This window comes from Callorhinus ursinus, unplaced genomic scaffold, assembly GCF_003265705.2.
Source record: "Callorhinus ursinus isolate GAN/ISIS: 27379988/994484 unplaced genomic scaffold, GSC_fseal_2.0 scaffold49, whole genome shotgun sequence".
Taxonomy (NCBI): domain Eukaryota; kingdom Metazoa; phylum Chordata; class Mammalia; order Carnivora; family Otariidae; genus Callorhinus; species Callorhinus ursinus.
Window position 1 is genome coordinate 10,002,780 of NW_027397111.1, and position 16,522 is coordinate 10,019,301.

Consider the following 16,522-nt stretch of genomic DNA (forward strand, 5'->3'; position numbering starts at 1 on the left):
TATTGTCAGAAGGAGAAACAGAAGTATCAGTAAATAATCTGCATCTAGAAATATGGGTAGATTTGGAGCATGATAACTAGCAAACTGAAACATGATAAACAAGAATCTGTTCTTGACAGAAAGACTATGTGCAAATCACAGAGTTAGAGAACATCATAAAATATTTAGAAAAATGGAAATAGTAGGCAATGACTGGATTATTGTAGCACAGTTAAGAAATATATTTTGGGGGATTTAATATGTATTTCTCTAAAATTGGATGCATTTAGGGTCAGTGATATCGGTAGATTTCTATGTAAAATTTCACTCTAGACAAAAATGGCAGTTAGATTAATGAGGGCTGAGGTTGAAGGAAGAAAGACAATGTAATGGGCTATTGAAATGGCTAAATTAAGAAATAACAAGGACCTGGTGGACATAAGGGACTAGGGGGAAGGCAGTAGAAATAGGACAGGAGAAAGGAACAGAGATGAGAGATAATTAAAGAGGAAGCTGAGATAGAACTTGGATTAGTTGTGGGTGAGATGTGGGTTTGGGTAGGAAAAATAGGTATGGAAGACAGGAAATTTTTAAGATCTCTGGTATATGTGACTGCATGGAAACTAATGTTATTGATTGCAATAAAGGAATAACAGGCTTAGGAAATATTTTTCTAGACATTTTGTATTTGAGGGACTCGTGTGACATCAAGAGAATTATGTCCTCTCCTTGTTATACCATTAAGGACATGTAGGGCACTTTGGCATAAAGTTCCTCCTTTACGTCCACCTAAGTAATAGCAGCAGTGATATAGCTAGTAAAATAATACCTGGACTTCCACAGGCTCCAGTGGAAACAGTAATGAGAGGAACTTCATCAAACCAGTGTCAGGAAAAGGAAAGAAAGAAGGACAGTTAATGTCTCTATGTGGAGATGCCACACAAGCCAAGATCTGAAGGTTAATTAGGAGTAAGCTACCCTCATGGAGATTGCAGCATGAGCAAAGGTACAGAGGTGATAAGCATGTTGTATGCCAAGAGTTGCAAGGTATAAAATACAATGTATGCTTTGGCAAGAAATAAGGTTTTGGTAGTAGTAGTGGCATATCATGAAGTACTTCTATGCCCTGTTAAATAGCTTGGACATTATTGTGTAGGCAGTGGGGTATTATGGAGAGATTTTAAGTAGGAAGCGAAATGGTCAGATTTGAGCTTCAGGGAGAGACTATAGGCATGAAACCAATTAGGAGTCCACATGTGAGAGGCTAATTTTTCTTTCTTTTTCTTTTCTTTAGCATCCAGAGCATCAAACATGATAGAGAAAATTAAAGGATGAGCAAAAGGTCTGAGGCCAAGAGGGTCAAATGCACAATAAATGGTATATGAGGCAGTTACTGAGGAGAAAGAATCAAGGGTAAGGATACGAATGACAATTGTAATTTTAAGGTTCCCTTTTATGAAGCTGGTATGTAGTATAGGGGTAGGCATAGCAGTTTAAACTTTCAGGGATGGGAAGATGAAGATATGTCCCTACCACTAGATTATAAACTATTTAAAGATTTATTATCTTATTTACTTTTTATGTATCAAATCTCTGAATCTGTGGCCTGGAGCATAGTTGATCCACTATGAATTTTGAAATAAATAAAACTTTGCGTGTGGATGTTGAGGGGAGTGATGAGAAATGCAAGCCAGGGATATGGGCATTTTGTAATTGCATTAAAGTACTTTAGTACTGAGAGAAATGCAAGGGGCTCAAGTACTTAGTAATGGTCAAGTACTGATGGCAAAGCATAAAGAGAAGAGAAACTCAGGTATAAAATCATTAGCAAATTCAATATTTTTAGATTCCATACATTAGTGAGACATGCAGTATTTGTCTTTTTCTGTCTTGCTTATTTCACCTCTCATAATGCCCTCAAGGCCCATCCATATTGTCACAAATGTCAGGATTTCCTTCTTTTTTATGACTAATATTACATTATATATAAATATATATGTATATGTATGTTATATACATATATATCACATTTTGCATGTATATTATATACAAGTATGTACATATATACATATACACACAATATACATGTATATTATATACATATACATATGTATATCATTTTCTTTATCCATTCATCCATTGATAGTCACTTAGGTTGTTTCTGTATCTTGGCTATTCATAGAAACAAAGCCCTGGGTATTATACTCAACTAATGAATCAAACACTACATCAAAAACTAATGATGTATTATATGATGGCTAATTGAACATAATAAAAAAAAAGAAACAGAGAATAGAGTTATAATGGTGGTTGCCAGGGGCTGGGGAGTGGAGGAAATGGGGAGATGTTGGTCAATGGGTACAAAATTTCAGTTATAAGATGAATAAGTTCTGGGGATTTAATGTATAGCATGGCGACTATAATTAACAATACTGTATTGTTCGCTTGAAGGTTGCTATGAGAGTACAGCTTTAGTGTTCTCATCATAACAGCAACAAAATTATAATTGTGTGAGGTAAATATTACGGTAAACATTTCACAATATATACTTGTATCAAATTGTCACATAGTATACCTTATATGTTATATGTCAATTATATCTCAATAAAGCTAGAAAAAATCATTATCAAGTTGAAGTTTGGTATGTGAGCACATTCTGCCCCTACTAACCTCAAAAGAACAGGCCTGAGACTAAAAAGTAAGGAAACTCCTGAGAGGAAATAGCACCCTGGTGTTAAGCTGATTCTCCCCTATTCTCCTTTCTAATCTCCGTACTGCCTTCCAGTGCTATGACCATATAGAGACACTAGGGAGATAGTAACCCTTTCTTCACACCAACTTCCATGTGAATATGTCCACTTCTGTTTCACATCAAATTCAGAAGAGGCTTGAAGTTTTGAAAGGGCAAATTTTATTTTCAATACCAAGATAAACAAAGAGAGTCCTCTACTTCAGGTATGCTTTTATACTGGTCTTGTTCCTGCTAAAATATTTTTAAAAAGGAAGCCATTAGATTGAGATGGCTCTCATGCCTTGGTTGCCTGCTTAAGCAAACCAAAACTTAAGCTAGAGTCAATTGTAAATGTGCTCATAACCAAGAAAACAAAATTTAAGAATAACCAATCACAACAGCCAGTGAGACTTTCCCAAGTAAAGCAACCACTTAAACTGTAGCCAATCAAATAATGCCCTTGCTTTGCTTTTGAGTCTGCTCTATAAAAGCCTTCCACTAGCTTCTGTCTGTAAAGCACACTTTACCACTTTCAGTTTGGTGCTGCCCATTTTAAATCAATTTTGCTCAAATAAAGTCTTAAAAATTTTAATATGCTTCAGTTTAATTTTTAACAATGCTAAAGGAAGGTGTTCTACTCTCATTCCAAGGGAGCACAACTTTTAGAACTAATGGAATTCTCAGTTCTTCTACCATCTAGAATCCACTTCCTAATATAATTTCTAGGTGGGTCCCAAGTCCTCCTCTTAAGTGCTAGGTTATGTAGAACTCTCTTTCTATAGATGCTGTGACTTTCTTGGGTTCTACTTTGTTCCCTCTTTCTTGTAGTATGGAGTCACTTCTGTAGCTGGGCTCTAAAGATTCTCTCCCCTAGATATAAATCCAGGATGTATCTTACAGTCCCTTCTTTGTGTTACCTGAATATTTTTGAAGCTCTGAGGTCCTGACTTCCTGGTTCCATCTCTTACTATTCGTGTGACCTGGAACAAGTTACTTAATCTCTTTTTGCCTCAGTTTTCTTAGGTGTTAAGTGGGGTTAATAATAGTATGAACTCACAGCGTTCTTCGGAAGATTAAATGTATTAATATCTGCAAATATTTTAAAACAGTGCCCACACTATCAATGCATAGTAAGTACTTAATTGTGTTATACATTATTGTTATTCCTCCACTATGTAACTTATTTCCTCAAAACAGAGTCACAATCTAGCTCACAAACAAACTCTTACTTTAGGGCAGCCGAGACTCTCTTACTATTTGTGGTTTTGATCTATATTCTTCAGGGACCAACTAGTAATCACTTTATTGGTATATGCTTCTCCAAGGGCCATAACAGATTTTTATCCTATCACCAATATCAAACAGTTTATTTTTGTCCACTTTTGTCTTAGCTCATTTCAAGATTACAGAAGAAAGTGATGGCCTCAGTTCAGTGATGAATGACATGCATTACATGCATTCTGTCAATATAAACCCACCAAGAGAAAGGCTGGGTTCTTGCTGTTGGCACCTGAAGATTCTCTGTTCTCTCTCCTGAAGAGCAGTGGGCAATACTGACACCATGGAGCAGAGGAACCAGAGTGGGAGGGTAAGAGAGTTTGTGTTGCTGGGCTTCCCAGCTCCTCCACCAGTGCGGGCACTTTTATTTGCCTTTTCTCTGCTGGCCTATGTGTTGGTGCTAACTGAAAATACACTCATCATTATGGCAATTAGGAACCACCCCACCCTTCACAAACCCATGTACTTCTTTCTGGCTAATATGTCCTTCTTGGAGATCTGGTATGTTACTGTCACTATTCCCAAGATGTTAGCTGGCTTTTTTGGCTCCAAACAGAGCCACGGACAGCTGATCTCCTTTGAGGGCTGCATGACACAGCTCTACTTTTTCCTGGGACTGGGCTGCACTGAGTGTGTCCTTCTGGCTGTTATGGCCTATGATCGCTATGTGGCCATCAGACACCCTCTCCACTACACTGTCATTGTCAGTGGCCGACTGTGTGTGCAGCTGGCAGCTGGCTCCTGGGCTGGAGGTTTTAGCATCTCTATGGTCAAGGTTTTTCTCATTTCTCACCTCTCCTACTGTGGACCCAACATCATCAACCACTTTTTCTGTGATGTCTCCCCATTGCTCAATCTTTCATGCACTGACATGTCAACAGCAGAGCTTACAGACTTTGTTCTGGCCATTTTTATCCTGCTGGGGCCCCTCTCTGTCACTGGGGCCTCCTACATGGCCATCACTGGTGCTCTGGTGCGCATTCCTTCAGCTGCTGGGCGCCGTAAAGCCTTTTCCACCTGTGCCTCTCATCTCACTGTTGTGATCATCTTCTATGCTGCCAGTACCTTCATCTATGCCCGGCCAAAGGCACTCTCAGCTTTTGACACCAACAAGCTGGTTTCTGTACTCTATGCTGTCATTGTACCATTGCTTAACCCTATCATTTACTGCTTGCGCAATCAAGAGGTCAAGAGAGCCCTACGCCATACTCTGCACCTATTCCAGGGCCAGGATGCTAAGCATGGGAAAGCTAGCAGACATAGGTAGAAAATGCTCTTAAACTTGGGATCTACATCTTTTAAGTCCAGAGAAGTTCTTATGGCCTAAATTAGGGACTAGGGTTCAAAAGCACTATCAAGGAACTAATCCAGGAGAAAGAAGAGGGATGGATTGCAAGCTGGCAGCTGGATTTCTGAACAACATTGTAAATATATGCTAGAAGTTCTCATGTCATCTGCTCTAGTGTAATTTACATAGAACAGATTCGTGTATCATGCAATCTGGTGGTGCAGAAAGGATTGAGCAGAAGACTGATTGCACTTCAATATTTAAATAAGCAAACAAATGCAGAACTAGTATCTCTCTAAATGGCCTTTCCTGCATTTGCTCTTTGTTTTAGTTCTGAGGCTGAAAGTGTAGAAAAGGAAAGCAGAAGGAGGAAGCCATTCAAGGAAGCACAGACTTCATTATGGGATAGCATTAGAAGACTTCTGGTGAGATCTCTTCTAGCCATAAGCCACTGATTATAGCCTATGAGGTAGCAGGGCCCCAGGTGATTATTCTAGTATGAATTACAGGCAAGCAGATAGGAAACAGAATTTTTGTGTAGGCAACATATCACCTCCTGGACTACAGAGATTTCTAGCTTCATTTCCTGATTTACCCACATGAAGCTAGTGACTGAGTACAGTTGTTTATTTAATCTTCTGTCTCCATAATTAAGGAATTATTATCCCATAAACTTATAGTTTATATATTAAATGGAATCCTATGTAGGTCTTAAAATAACATGATCTACACAGAGCTAATGACAGAAATAAATATTCCTAACATAATAAATGCAAATATTAGGTTATGTAACAACATCAAAAGTATCAGGCTTACAAATGGATAAGGAAGGTGTGATATAGATTTATAGACACACACACACACACACACACACACACACTGAAATATTATTCAGCTGTAGAGAAGGATGAGATGTACCATTTGCAACAATATAGATGGACCTAGGGAGCATTACACTAAGTGAAATAAGTCAGATTAAGGAAGAAAAATACCATATGATTTCACTCATAAGTGGAATCTAAAAAACCAAATGAATAAACAAACAAAAAGCAGAATTAGACCTATAAGTACAGAGAACAAATTGATGGTTGCCAAAGGGGAAGAAGGTATAGGATGGACAAAATGGGTGAAGAGGAGTGGGAGATACAGGCTTTCAGTTATGGAATGAATAAATCATGGGAATAAGAAACACAGCATAAGGAATACAGTTGATGATATTATAAGAGTAATGTAGTGAGACTGATGGTAGCTACATTTGTGAATGTAGCACAACATATAGAGAAGTCGAATTACTGTGTCGTACATCTGAAACTAATGTACCATTGTATGTCACCTGTACTCAAGTTTTTAAAATTAATTTAAGGAGCGCCTGGGTGGCTCAGTCAGTTAAGCATCTGCCTTCAACTCAGGTCATGATCTCAGGGTCCTGGGATAGAGCCCTGCCTTGGGCTCCCTGCTCAGTGGGGAGTCTGCTTCTCCTTCTGCCCCTCCCCCTGCTTGTGCTCTCTCTCTCTCTCTCTCTAGTTAGCTCTCTCTCAAATAAATAAATAAAATCTTTAAAAAATAAAAAAATAAAAAATAAATAAAATTAATTTTAAAAAGCTAATGACAGGGGCACCTGGGTGGCTCAGTCCTTTAAGCATCTGCCTTCGGCTCAGGTCATGATCCCAGGGTCCTGGGATCCAGCCCTGCATCAGGCTCCCTGCTTAGCAGGGAGCCTGCTTCTCCCTCTCCCTGCTGCTCCCTGTGCTTGTGTTCTCTCTGTCAAATAAATAAATAAAATCTTAAAAAAAAAAAAAGCTTATGACAGCCCAGCATAAAACCAAGCATAGGCTTTCAAAAAAAATTCTTTTTAAGTAGGCTCCACACCCAGCGTCTCCTGGCTTGAACTCATGACCCTGAGGTCATGACCTGAGCTTAGATCAAGAGTTGTACACATAACCAACTGAGCCACCAAGGCACCCCAAAGCATAGGCTTTTCTGAGCAAAGAATATTGTGAGATAGCACGGATGTTATATCATTGAAGCAGATGCTGGTTCTACCTGCAAAACCATATCTAAAATCTGACCATCTCAAAAAAAGAAAAAATATCAGTCTTATTTATTTGTTTAAATTAGACTAGAAGGAAATTAACTGAAATGTTAGCTGTAACTATGCAACGTAGACCTTACTCTTATAAACTGAAATCTGTGGCAAAGGTATTGTTACCAACATATTTATTTAAAGAAGCATTTCTTACCCAATAAAATACACAACTTTATTCATCTGGACAGAGAAATGGTGACAGGTACCTCAGTATGATTTTTAGAAATTTAGCTCTCTACAATTACCCAAGACCCAGAACCCTGAGGGCAACACCCGACATTAAGCTTCTCTCTCCAGATGTGGGAACCTTTTGTTGTTGCAGCCTGTCTTCCCATAGTTTTCTGTTGCTTAAGTATGAAAGGCTACTAGCAAGGAAATCAAGCATTATTTGCTAGTTGCTACCTATTAAAATTCTAATATAATATTCATATCTTGGGGCACCTGAGTGGCTCAGTTGGTTAAGCGACTGCCTTCGGCTCAGGTCATGATGCTGGAGTCCCGGAATCGAGTCCCATATCGGGCTCCCTGCTCATCGGGGAGTCTGCTTCTCCCTCTGACCCTCCCCCCCTCATGCTCTCTATCTCATTCTCTCTCTCAAATAAATAAATAAAATCTTAATATTCATATCTTTTTGTGCCAAAAGAATTACATAACCTTTTAAGTATTTTTATAATTTGTTTTATATTTTATTATGTTATTATAGTTTATATTATAATGTATATTTATAATGACTAGATAAAAGTTCATCAAAAACACATCTCTCAACTATCTCCACAGAATACATTTCTGGAATGGGGTTACAGTCTGGGATTGGAGTGTCATCCTCTAGGCACCATTGTTGTAGTTATTATATGAACCTCCTTATAGGCTAACTCCAATTAGTAGGAAGTAAAAACATGACGTTGATGTCCTTCATTGTGCTCTTCTTTATTTTCCAAGCTTTTTATAGTAAGATGCATTATTTTTTTTGAGTTTTAAAAAACACCTCTAATTCTGAATTCAAAATTTAAAACCAATTATTTCAGGTATAGGAAAAGTGTTTAGCACAGTTTCCTGCATATATTCATTTTTCTATAACAATGAATGAAAAGATGCTTGAGTCCATGTGAATTACAGCAAGATCAAAACTTCTCTTGAATTGGACTGCATTTTCATAGTTGTGTGGTGATCCTAATAGGTCATATTGAATTTGATGTAACAAAACCTAAGATTTTTCAAGTAAACTATTAATTGTTAGAGGCAGTGTCACTCATCCTCCATTGATTAATTAATTCTGCCCCCAACCTACACAGAAGACTTTATTTTATACCTGTTACATTTGATCTTGTTTGTTTCAGACTGTCTTTATAGTCTGCCATTCTTTAAAAATATTGCACAGGGTGATGGGTATTAAGGAGGGCACGTGTTGTGATATGCACTGGGTGTTATATGTAACTAATGAATCACTGAACATTACAACAGAAACTAATGATGTACTATACACTGGCTAACTAAACATAATAATAAAAAATATATATATTGCGTAGATACTGTGACTCTTTTATAATTCTCTTTTGCCAGAGCAGTGTCTGGGGATGTCTCCAGTCTCCTTCATCATTATAAGAGATAAGAGTACTGATCCAGACTGGGTGTTTCAGGTAGGAGAGATACTCAGAGTGGCCAGGGGTAACTCACATCCACAGAATAAGTGAGGATCAACATAGAGGGCTTCCATGCTCAAAAATATCTACTGGTTCCCATCAACTTTTATAAACTTCAAGCTTCTTAGTCTGCCTTTCAAGTTTCTTCACAATATGGTCTGTTTTCCTTTTGGTCTTCCCCCCCCCCCTTTTGGTCTTTATTTTAATTTCTTGCCCAGTACAACCTTGTACAGATGAATTTTAGATTGTGATTTTTTTTACTTGAACTTTATAATCAAATCTCTTTATAATTTGCTAACATTTCACATTGAACAAAGTCAGAAAATATCCAAAAACCTTTCTGGAAAAGAGCATTTTGAAATAACAGTTCTTCTATATCACTGAAAACCCTATTTTGCTTAAAAAATCCTTATAAGTATAAGTAAAGACTAAGAAACTATCAGAGGGGACCTAAGAGACAAAATATTTAAATGGAATGTGATATCTTAGAGTGGATCCTGTGACATAAAAAGGATAAGGAAAAACTGGTAAAATCTGAATAAAACCTGGAGTTTAGTTAACAATAATATACCAGTTTTGGTTTCTTACTTTTGAAAGTGTACAGGGCAATGTACTGTGACGATATTAGGGGAAACTGAGACTGGGGGAGAAGAGTGTGAGAACTCTTTTTACTATCTTTAAAACTTTTCTGTAAAACTAATATTATCCTAAAAATTTTATTTAAAAGAGAAATAAATTATTGGTCTCTTTATGCCAAATAATTTAATAGACCTTGATTGATTTCAGTGACTTCATAATACTAAAAGTAAGGTGTCCCTTTTTGCTTATGGCAATATGTACAGCAAATATTTGGCTTTTATGTACTACGTTGAAAACCTCTTTTTCAAATTTTACTGGATTTTTAAGTCTCATGAAATTCATATATTGATGCTGTTTTATTTTGCTGATTGATAAGAGAGAGTTGGAGTATATTTGACAAATAGTTCTTGCTTTACATTTAGCAACCCTAACAAAACTGTACCCGTTCTTCCAGACAGCATCATTTGGTGCTGGCAAACATGAGTGGACAGTTTCATGCCTGCAGAGAAGAGAAGGCTTATAGGTGTTTTCATTTTCTCTTAGAGTCATTCCTCAGGGGATAATTACCCTCCCTGATTTTCATGTTCCATAGTCTCATTTCATGAAGACCCAGTGGTCCCAGCCTTCCCAGAATTAGTGCCAACTCACCACATGCTTTTAGACAAAGAATATGGGAGGGTGGGGAAAGAGCTAGATCCATCCTTCTCCATAAAATTCCAATTAGTCACACATAGACTTTTAAATACCTTCTAGGATCTAAAGTTTCTCTAGGATTTCTCATTTTTTAAGCCCCTGCTTCACTCCCTTACTCCACCTTTGGTTACTCATAGAGACACAAGTATATTTCCTGGGCCTTCATTACAACAAAACTTCTAGCACTTGATTCTTAATTTTATGGTTACTGACAACAATTAATAGCAGAGTCTATGGGCTAACTCAGCTGTGAATAACTTGACAGACAGGAGTTGTCATTTCACACTGCTCTTAGCTCACAGCGCATGCTTCACAAACATTGATCAAATGACTGAATACTTCCTGGAGTCCAAGTTTGGGGGTGTGTGACCACTAGACACTGCAGGGGCCTCATTATTACATTGTCTCACTTCTCACTATATTCTTTCCTGTGCTAATCTCTCTACACTGAAAGCCCTCTCACCTCATTTCTTCTGATCCACTCATGGCTGTGGTTCACATTCCAATGCAGGTAATATTTTACATTTGTGTAGTTATCACAAAGCTGTTTTAGAATCACTCTCATAGAGGTGCCTGGGTGGCTCAGTTGGTTAAGCGTTTGCCTTCAGCTCAGGTCATGATCCCAGGGTCCTGGGATCAAGCCCCGCATCAGGCTCCCCGCTCAGCAGGAAGCCTGCTTCTCCCTCTCCCACTGCCTGCCACTCCCCCTGTTTGTGCTCTCTCTCTGTCCAATAAATAAATAAAATCTTTTTAAAAAATTGCTTTCATATACATATTACTTTTGAAATTAACATTAATGATATCATGTTAACAAGTGAATTATTGTTATCCCATTTTATGGGTGAATAAACTGAGAAATAAAAACAATTTTATAAAGTCAAAGGTCTTGAAAATGATAGAACCTAGATTAGGAACCGGATCTTCTGACTGCTGAACCTAAATTATTTCCCATCACACTACTTCCACATTATCTTCCTGTATGAGTCTAGAATGACACTTCTTGAATCCTTTTCTAAATTCCTAAGTTACTCCCTCACTGGAGTTCCTAGAGCATGGTGTACTTCTCTTTTGGTACATGTCACAATCTATGCTCATTATAGTGTGTATTTATTATTTTACTTAGAATACTACAAGTTCCTAGAGGGCAGAAACCATGACATATATTTTTATTCCAAATAACATATAGCACAGCACCCTACACATAATAAAAGCTCAATAAAAGCTGATTTTGTGAATAAGCAAATGAATGTATTGGTTACCTTATTAACCCAGTTAGGTTTCTTATCCTGGTTTTGAGTAACTTAGTGTTGCATTAAATTGCATACAGTAGTAAGAGAAAAGGGCCACATCCCACCCACAGATATAAATAAACTTGGTCCGGGTATAAACAGGAACTAGTAGATAAATGGAGATTCAGCTTCCCTGTCAAAATCCTCTGGACATAGTCTTAGCAGCACATACAGAGTTTCCCTAGAGCCAGGAGAGACTGTCAGTGAGCCTCCTGGGAAGAACACATGGGCAAGCTGTAGGTGAGTGTTAAATATATTCTCCTGCCTCAGCTCCAGACTCGTCTTAATGCTGTAATACCTATCATGCAGTCTAAGCAGAGACCAGATGTGGATCTCCAGGTGAAGTATAAAAATATGCAAGCCAGTCTGCGTTTCCATGTTTAGTTGCAAATGTCTGCAAAATTTTCCACTCTTGAAGAGAGGGCAGGTGGACCATGGTGAGTGGTTGAAAGTTTCAGGTGAGATTGGTTGATCTGATATCTTGATTCAAAAAAGCTCCAAGGAAGATGAAGAGGGACTTGGGGGAAGTGGCTACAAGTACCATGATTGGACAGAAGAAAGGGTATTGTGGAGAATGAATGGGAAAATGAAGAATCACTACTTCTTTACCCAAGGTTGGGGAAATGTGGTCAGCTGTGGGATCTTTTGGGTGTTGGACCAGGCCCAAAAGATATGTTTCTTATTCTAGAAGAAGTCTGTTGGTGTCCATGTTGTCTCTTGGAAATAAGCACATACAAGATTGGAAAAAAGGTTCTATAGTACAACGAAAGGATTTCTTTCCTCAGATACCATAGAGGAGACTCCAGAGCTTAGTGCTTTCAGTTCTGAAAACAAAGAAAATAGTAAGATAGAATTCTTCATTTCTCTATGATATAAAATAAAATCTGCTGAGAGGTACATCCATGGCCAAAAAGTGGAGGAAAATATGAAGTAGCAGGGGTATGCTTGAATATATGAAAGCAATATTCTAGAGAGAGGGTAAGAAAGAGGCATGAGTGATTTGTAACTCAGAGCTCTTCAAAGATGCTATAGTCCTTTCAGGAAATTTGGCTTCCCTCATTCCCCCAGAATATAACAGAAAAAAGATGGGTAAAAGAGAGAGAAAATGAATGTCTGTGTGTTTATATGACCACACGTGCGTGAGTAGCATGTGTGAGTCTAATGTGACATAATATAGTAATAGTTAACACTTACAGAGAAAAACCATGGACCAATTCCTATGTTAAGTGCTTTCTGTGCATTATCACATTTATTTTCACAGCAAACCAGTAAGGTAGGCATTATTAACATTCTATTTCACAGCAATGGATCTTTAAGTCCATAATTGTTGAGTATTCTATTCAGGATGACACACCTAATAGCCTTGTTCTGACTCTAAAGTCATTGCTCTTAACTATTAGACAAAGGTAAATGTGTGGGAAATTGTGTGGCTGATGGTGAGAATGTGGAGTGTTATACATGCCCTGAAGGAAAGTTTCTATATTCTTCCCACTGAGACAAGAACATGGGAAAGCTCACTATCTTCTGCTCCCAGAACCAGTTGCTTTTCCAAAGGAAAATTATTAGGTGAAAGGCACAGAAAAACTAGGCCAGAAATGGCTTACTAATGAACTACTTCAGGGTGAAGGTGTTGGTTGGAGGCCTGGAGGTAAGGTACAATCCCTTTCCACCCAGCAAGCAGGGCTGAGCTCTCCTGTTAGATGCTGCTATGGAAAGGAGGTAGTGGGTCAGTAATATATATTTCAGTGCTTCATTCTTCTGTCTCTTGCTATGAGCCATGGCCAGAAGATCTCTAGTCCAATGAGTCCCTGATCAGCCTCCCACCCTCTGCGTGTCAAGTGAAGAGTATGATGGACAAACTGTTTGACAGGAGTGAGCAATGTTCTAAAGGCAGGACCTGACCTCAGTCTTTATGGATCTTTATGGATGAGTGTGATATTTAACAGAGAGACACATTCATTCATGTGTTTTCAAAAGATACCCTGTGGACCACAGGTTAAAATAGTTGGGCTACCTCACAAATATGCTTTCTTCCAGCATTATAAGACTTGCCTATCCTTACACTATATTCACATGCCTTCCTGCCTCCTTTCTCCTTACTCCTCTAGGAGACCTGAGACACTGGATGATATTTTCAGACCCAACCTACCAAGTAACCTGAGACCAGGGATTATATCCACTGTTTTCAGACCCTGTGGGTATGTTTGCTGTGACAATACCCTGGATATGCAAGCTGAGGCTATGCTTAAGATCTGCAGCCTGATAGATAGATGCCATCTGCCAGCAAAGTACCCTGAATTCACATTCCTCTGCCACTGATCTATTTCCTGTGGATCCCAAAGCTCCAAGGGATTCATTAATTCACTTGTTAATCCATATTCATTTAATATTCATGTATTTTCTAATCACTATCCTAGGCATTGGGTTCACAGTCATGAAGGCAGTCTTTCCCCCCCCAGTTTTATTGAGATATAAGGGCAAGTTTAAGGTGTACAGTGTGAGGATTTGATACATGTATATGTTGTGAAGTTATTATCACAATAAGGTTAAGTGGTATCTCCATCACATCACATAATTATCACTTTTTGTGTATGGTGAGAACACAACATATACTTAAGATATACTCTCAGTAACTTTCAAGTACATGATACAGTATTGTTAACTATAGTCACCTTGCTGCACATCAGATCCCCAGAGCTTACTCATTTTATAACTGGAAATTTATACCCTTTTACCAACATCTCCCTGAGTTTTAGAAAATTGCAGTGTAATGGAGAGAAATTTCAACATGTGAAGGGGTTGTGCACTGGGAGCAAATGTTTTTGAGGCACTTGACTGAGATTTGGTGAGATGTCTCCTAAGTGGAATCTTGAATCTTGAATCAGCCAATAAAGATTGGGGGATGGGCACAATAAGAAGAGGGAAGAGTGTAAGCAAAGCGTGAGGGTGATTAGTGTGTTTGGGGAGCAAAAACTAGTTGAGTATGTCTGGATCATGGAAACCATTTAGAGGGTCATGAGTGATGAGGCAGAAGAAATACGTGGCTGGATCAATATATGAAGTGCCTCCTATGTGTGATATCAAACACATTTCCATTTTTATCTGAAAGCAACTGGAGAGTCACTAAGGAACTTTCCAAGAATTACTATCTCTTATTTCCACAAATAAAGTCTGAAGAAACTGCACTGATCAAAGGATAACAGCCAATGGATCACCCAAATATTAAACTCTGAAACTTTCTCTGACATGAGGTTATCCCTCATATTTCCTTTAGGGAGGAAAGAAATCTTCATGCAGTAAGTTCCTAATTAAACAGAGATCTGGAACCAACAAGGGAGAGACTATCTATGTTTATTGACAAAGGACCTGGGAATGACATGGGTAGTGACATTCAAATATTTAATCAGGGGAGTGAGAATTAAGGGTGGGAGTGCATTTTTTTTAATTTAAATTTTAGGTAGTTAACATACAGTTCAATATTGGTTTCTGGGAGTGCATTTTGATTCTGGGAGACTCAAAAAACAAACACAAAAAGAACAACAAAACACTGATGGAAATGTGTGCTTTCACATTTAAAGATTACTTTGTGTTAATAGAAGTTATTTTATAAGTCATTTGCAGGGAAGTCTGATTTGCTAACTTCTTTTCGTCTCTTGTCTGGTAGCATAATCATCTTCATTATTTGTAGTGCTGTTATATAAGACTTCAATACCTCTCAGTGCTTTTAGTCATGCTGGGGAAAAATATCACTCTGGTCAGTGAATTCATCCTGTTGGGCTTCCCCACTGCCCCATGGCTACAAGTCCTGCTCTTCTTCCTTTTTCTTGTGGTCTACCTGCTGGTGGTAGTAGAGAATCTTATCATCATGCTCACTGTTTGGATCACTGGCTCCCTCCATAAGCCCATGTACTATTTCCTGAGTAGCTTGTCCTTTCTGGAGGTCTGGTATGTCTCCGTCACTGTCCCCAAGATGCTAGATGGATTCCTTCTGCAGAGACGGCGCATCTCCTTCACAGGTTGCATGACTCAACTCTACTTCTTTATCTCACTCGCCTGCACAGAGTGTGTGCTTCTGGCAGCCATGGCCTATGACCGCTATGTGGCCATCTGCCATCCTCTCCAATACCCAGTCATTATGACCATAGGTTATTGCGTACAGCTGGTGGCTTTCTCCTATGTGAGTGGTTTCATGGTCTCTGTCATCAAGGTTTATTTCATTTCACATGTTGCCTTTTGTGGTTCCAATGTCATGAACCACTTTTTCTGTGACATTTCACCAATCCTCATGCTGGCTTGCAAAGACATGTCCACAGCTGAGCTAGTGGACTTTGCTTTGGCTATTGTGATTCTTGTCTTCCCACTCATCACCACTGTCCTTTCCTATGTCTACATAGTCTCCACCATTCTGAGGATACCCTCCACCCAGGGAAGGAAGAAAGCCTTCTCCACCTGTGCATCACACCTCACTATAGTCTTAATTTATTATACAGCCATGATTTTTATGTATGTTCGGCCCAGAGCTATTGCATCATTTAATTCCAACAAACTAATCTCAGCTGTGTATGCAGTCCTCACACCCATGCTAAATCCGTTCATCTACTGCCTTAGGAACCAGGAAGTAAAAAGTGCTATCAAAAAGACCATGGGGGTTGGACAGTGCCTCCTGCTCAGCTAAGCCCTGCTATCTTGAGGAGGAGACAGTGTCTTGGCAAGGATGTCATTCCTGTGACACTTCATGGTTCTGCTTATTAGTGTTATTCTATAAATCTACATTCTTAAAGAAATCACAGCATGGGAAAAGAAGAAAAAATTAAAACTAGAAACAGGACACATTATGTATTTCTTTAATTTTGAATTAGTTTTAATATGCATTGTATATATTTAAAAATTACTTTGACATGCAAAGTAATAATAATAAATATTTGACATATATAAGTTGGTGTTATTGGCACTTTACAT

General features: G+C 38.4%; 2 protein-coding genes across 2 annotated transcripts; both read left to right on the plus strand.

Moving 5' to 3' along the window:
• The first annotated feature begins 4,271 nt into the window (after positions 1 to 4,271).
• OR6A2 (olfactory receptor family 6 subfamily A member 2) lies at positions 4,272 to 5,255 on the plus strand. Its single transcript, XM_025848566.2, has one exon. The coding sequence runs from the start codon at positions 4,272 to 4,274 to the stop codon at positions 5,253 to 5,255; it is 984 nt and encodes a 327-aa protein (XP_025704351.2).
• A 10,038-nt stretch (positions 5,256 to 15,293) lies between these two features.
• Positions 15,294 to 16,238, plus strand: LOC112806262 (olfactory receptor 6B9-like). The gene has a single exon (XM_025848567.1). The coding sequence runs from the start codon at positions 15,294 to 15,296 to the stop codon at positions 16,236 to 16,238; it is 945 nt and encodes a 314-aa protein (XP_025704352.1).
• The last annotated feature ends 284 nt before the right edge of the window (positions 16,239 to 16,522 follow it).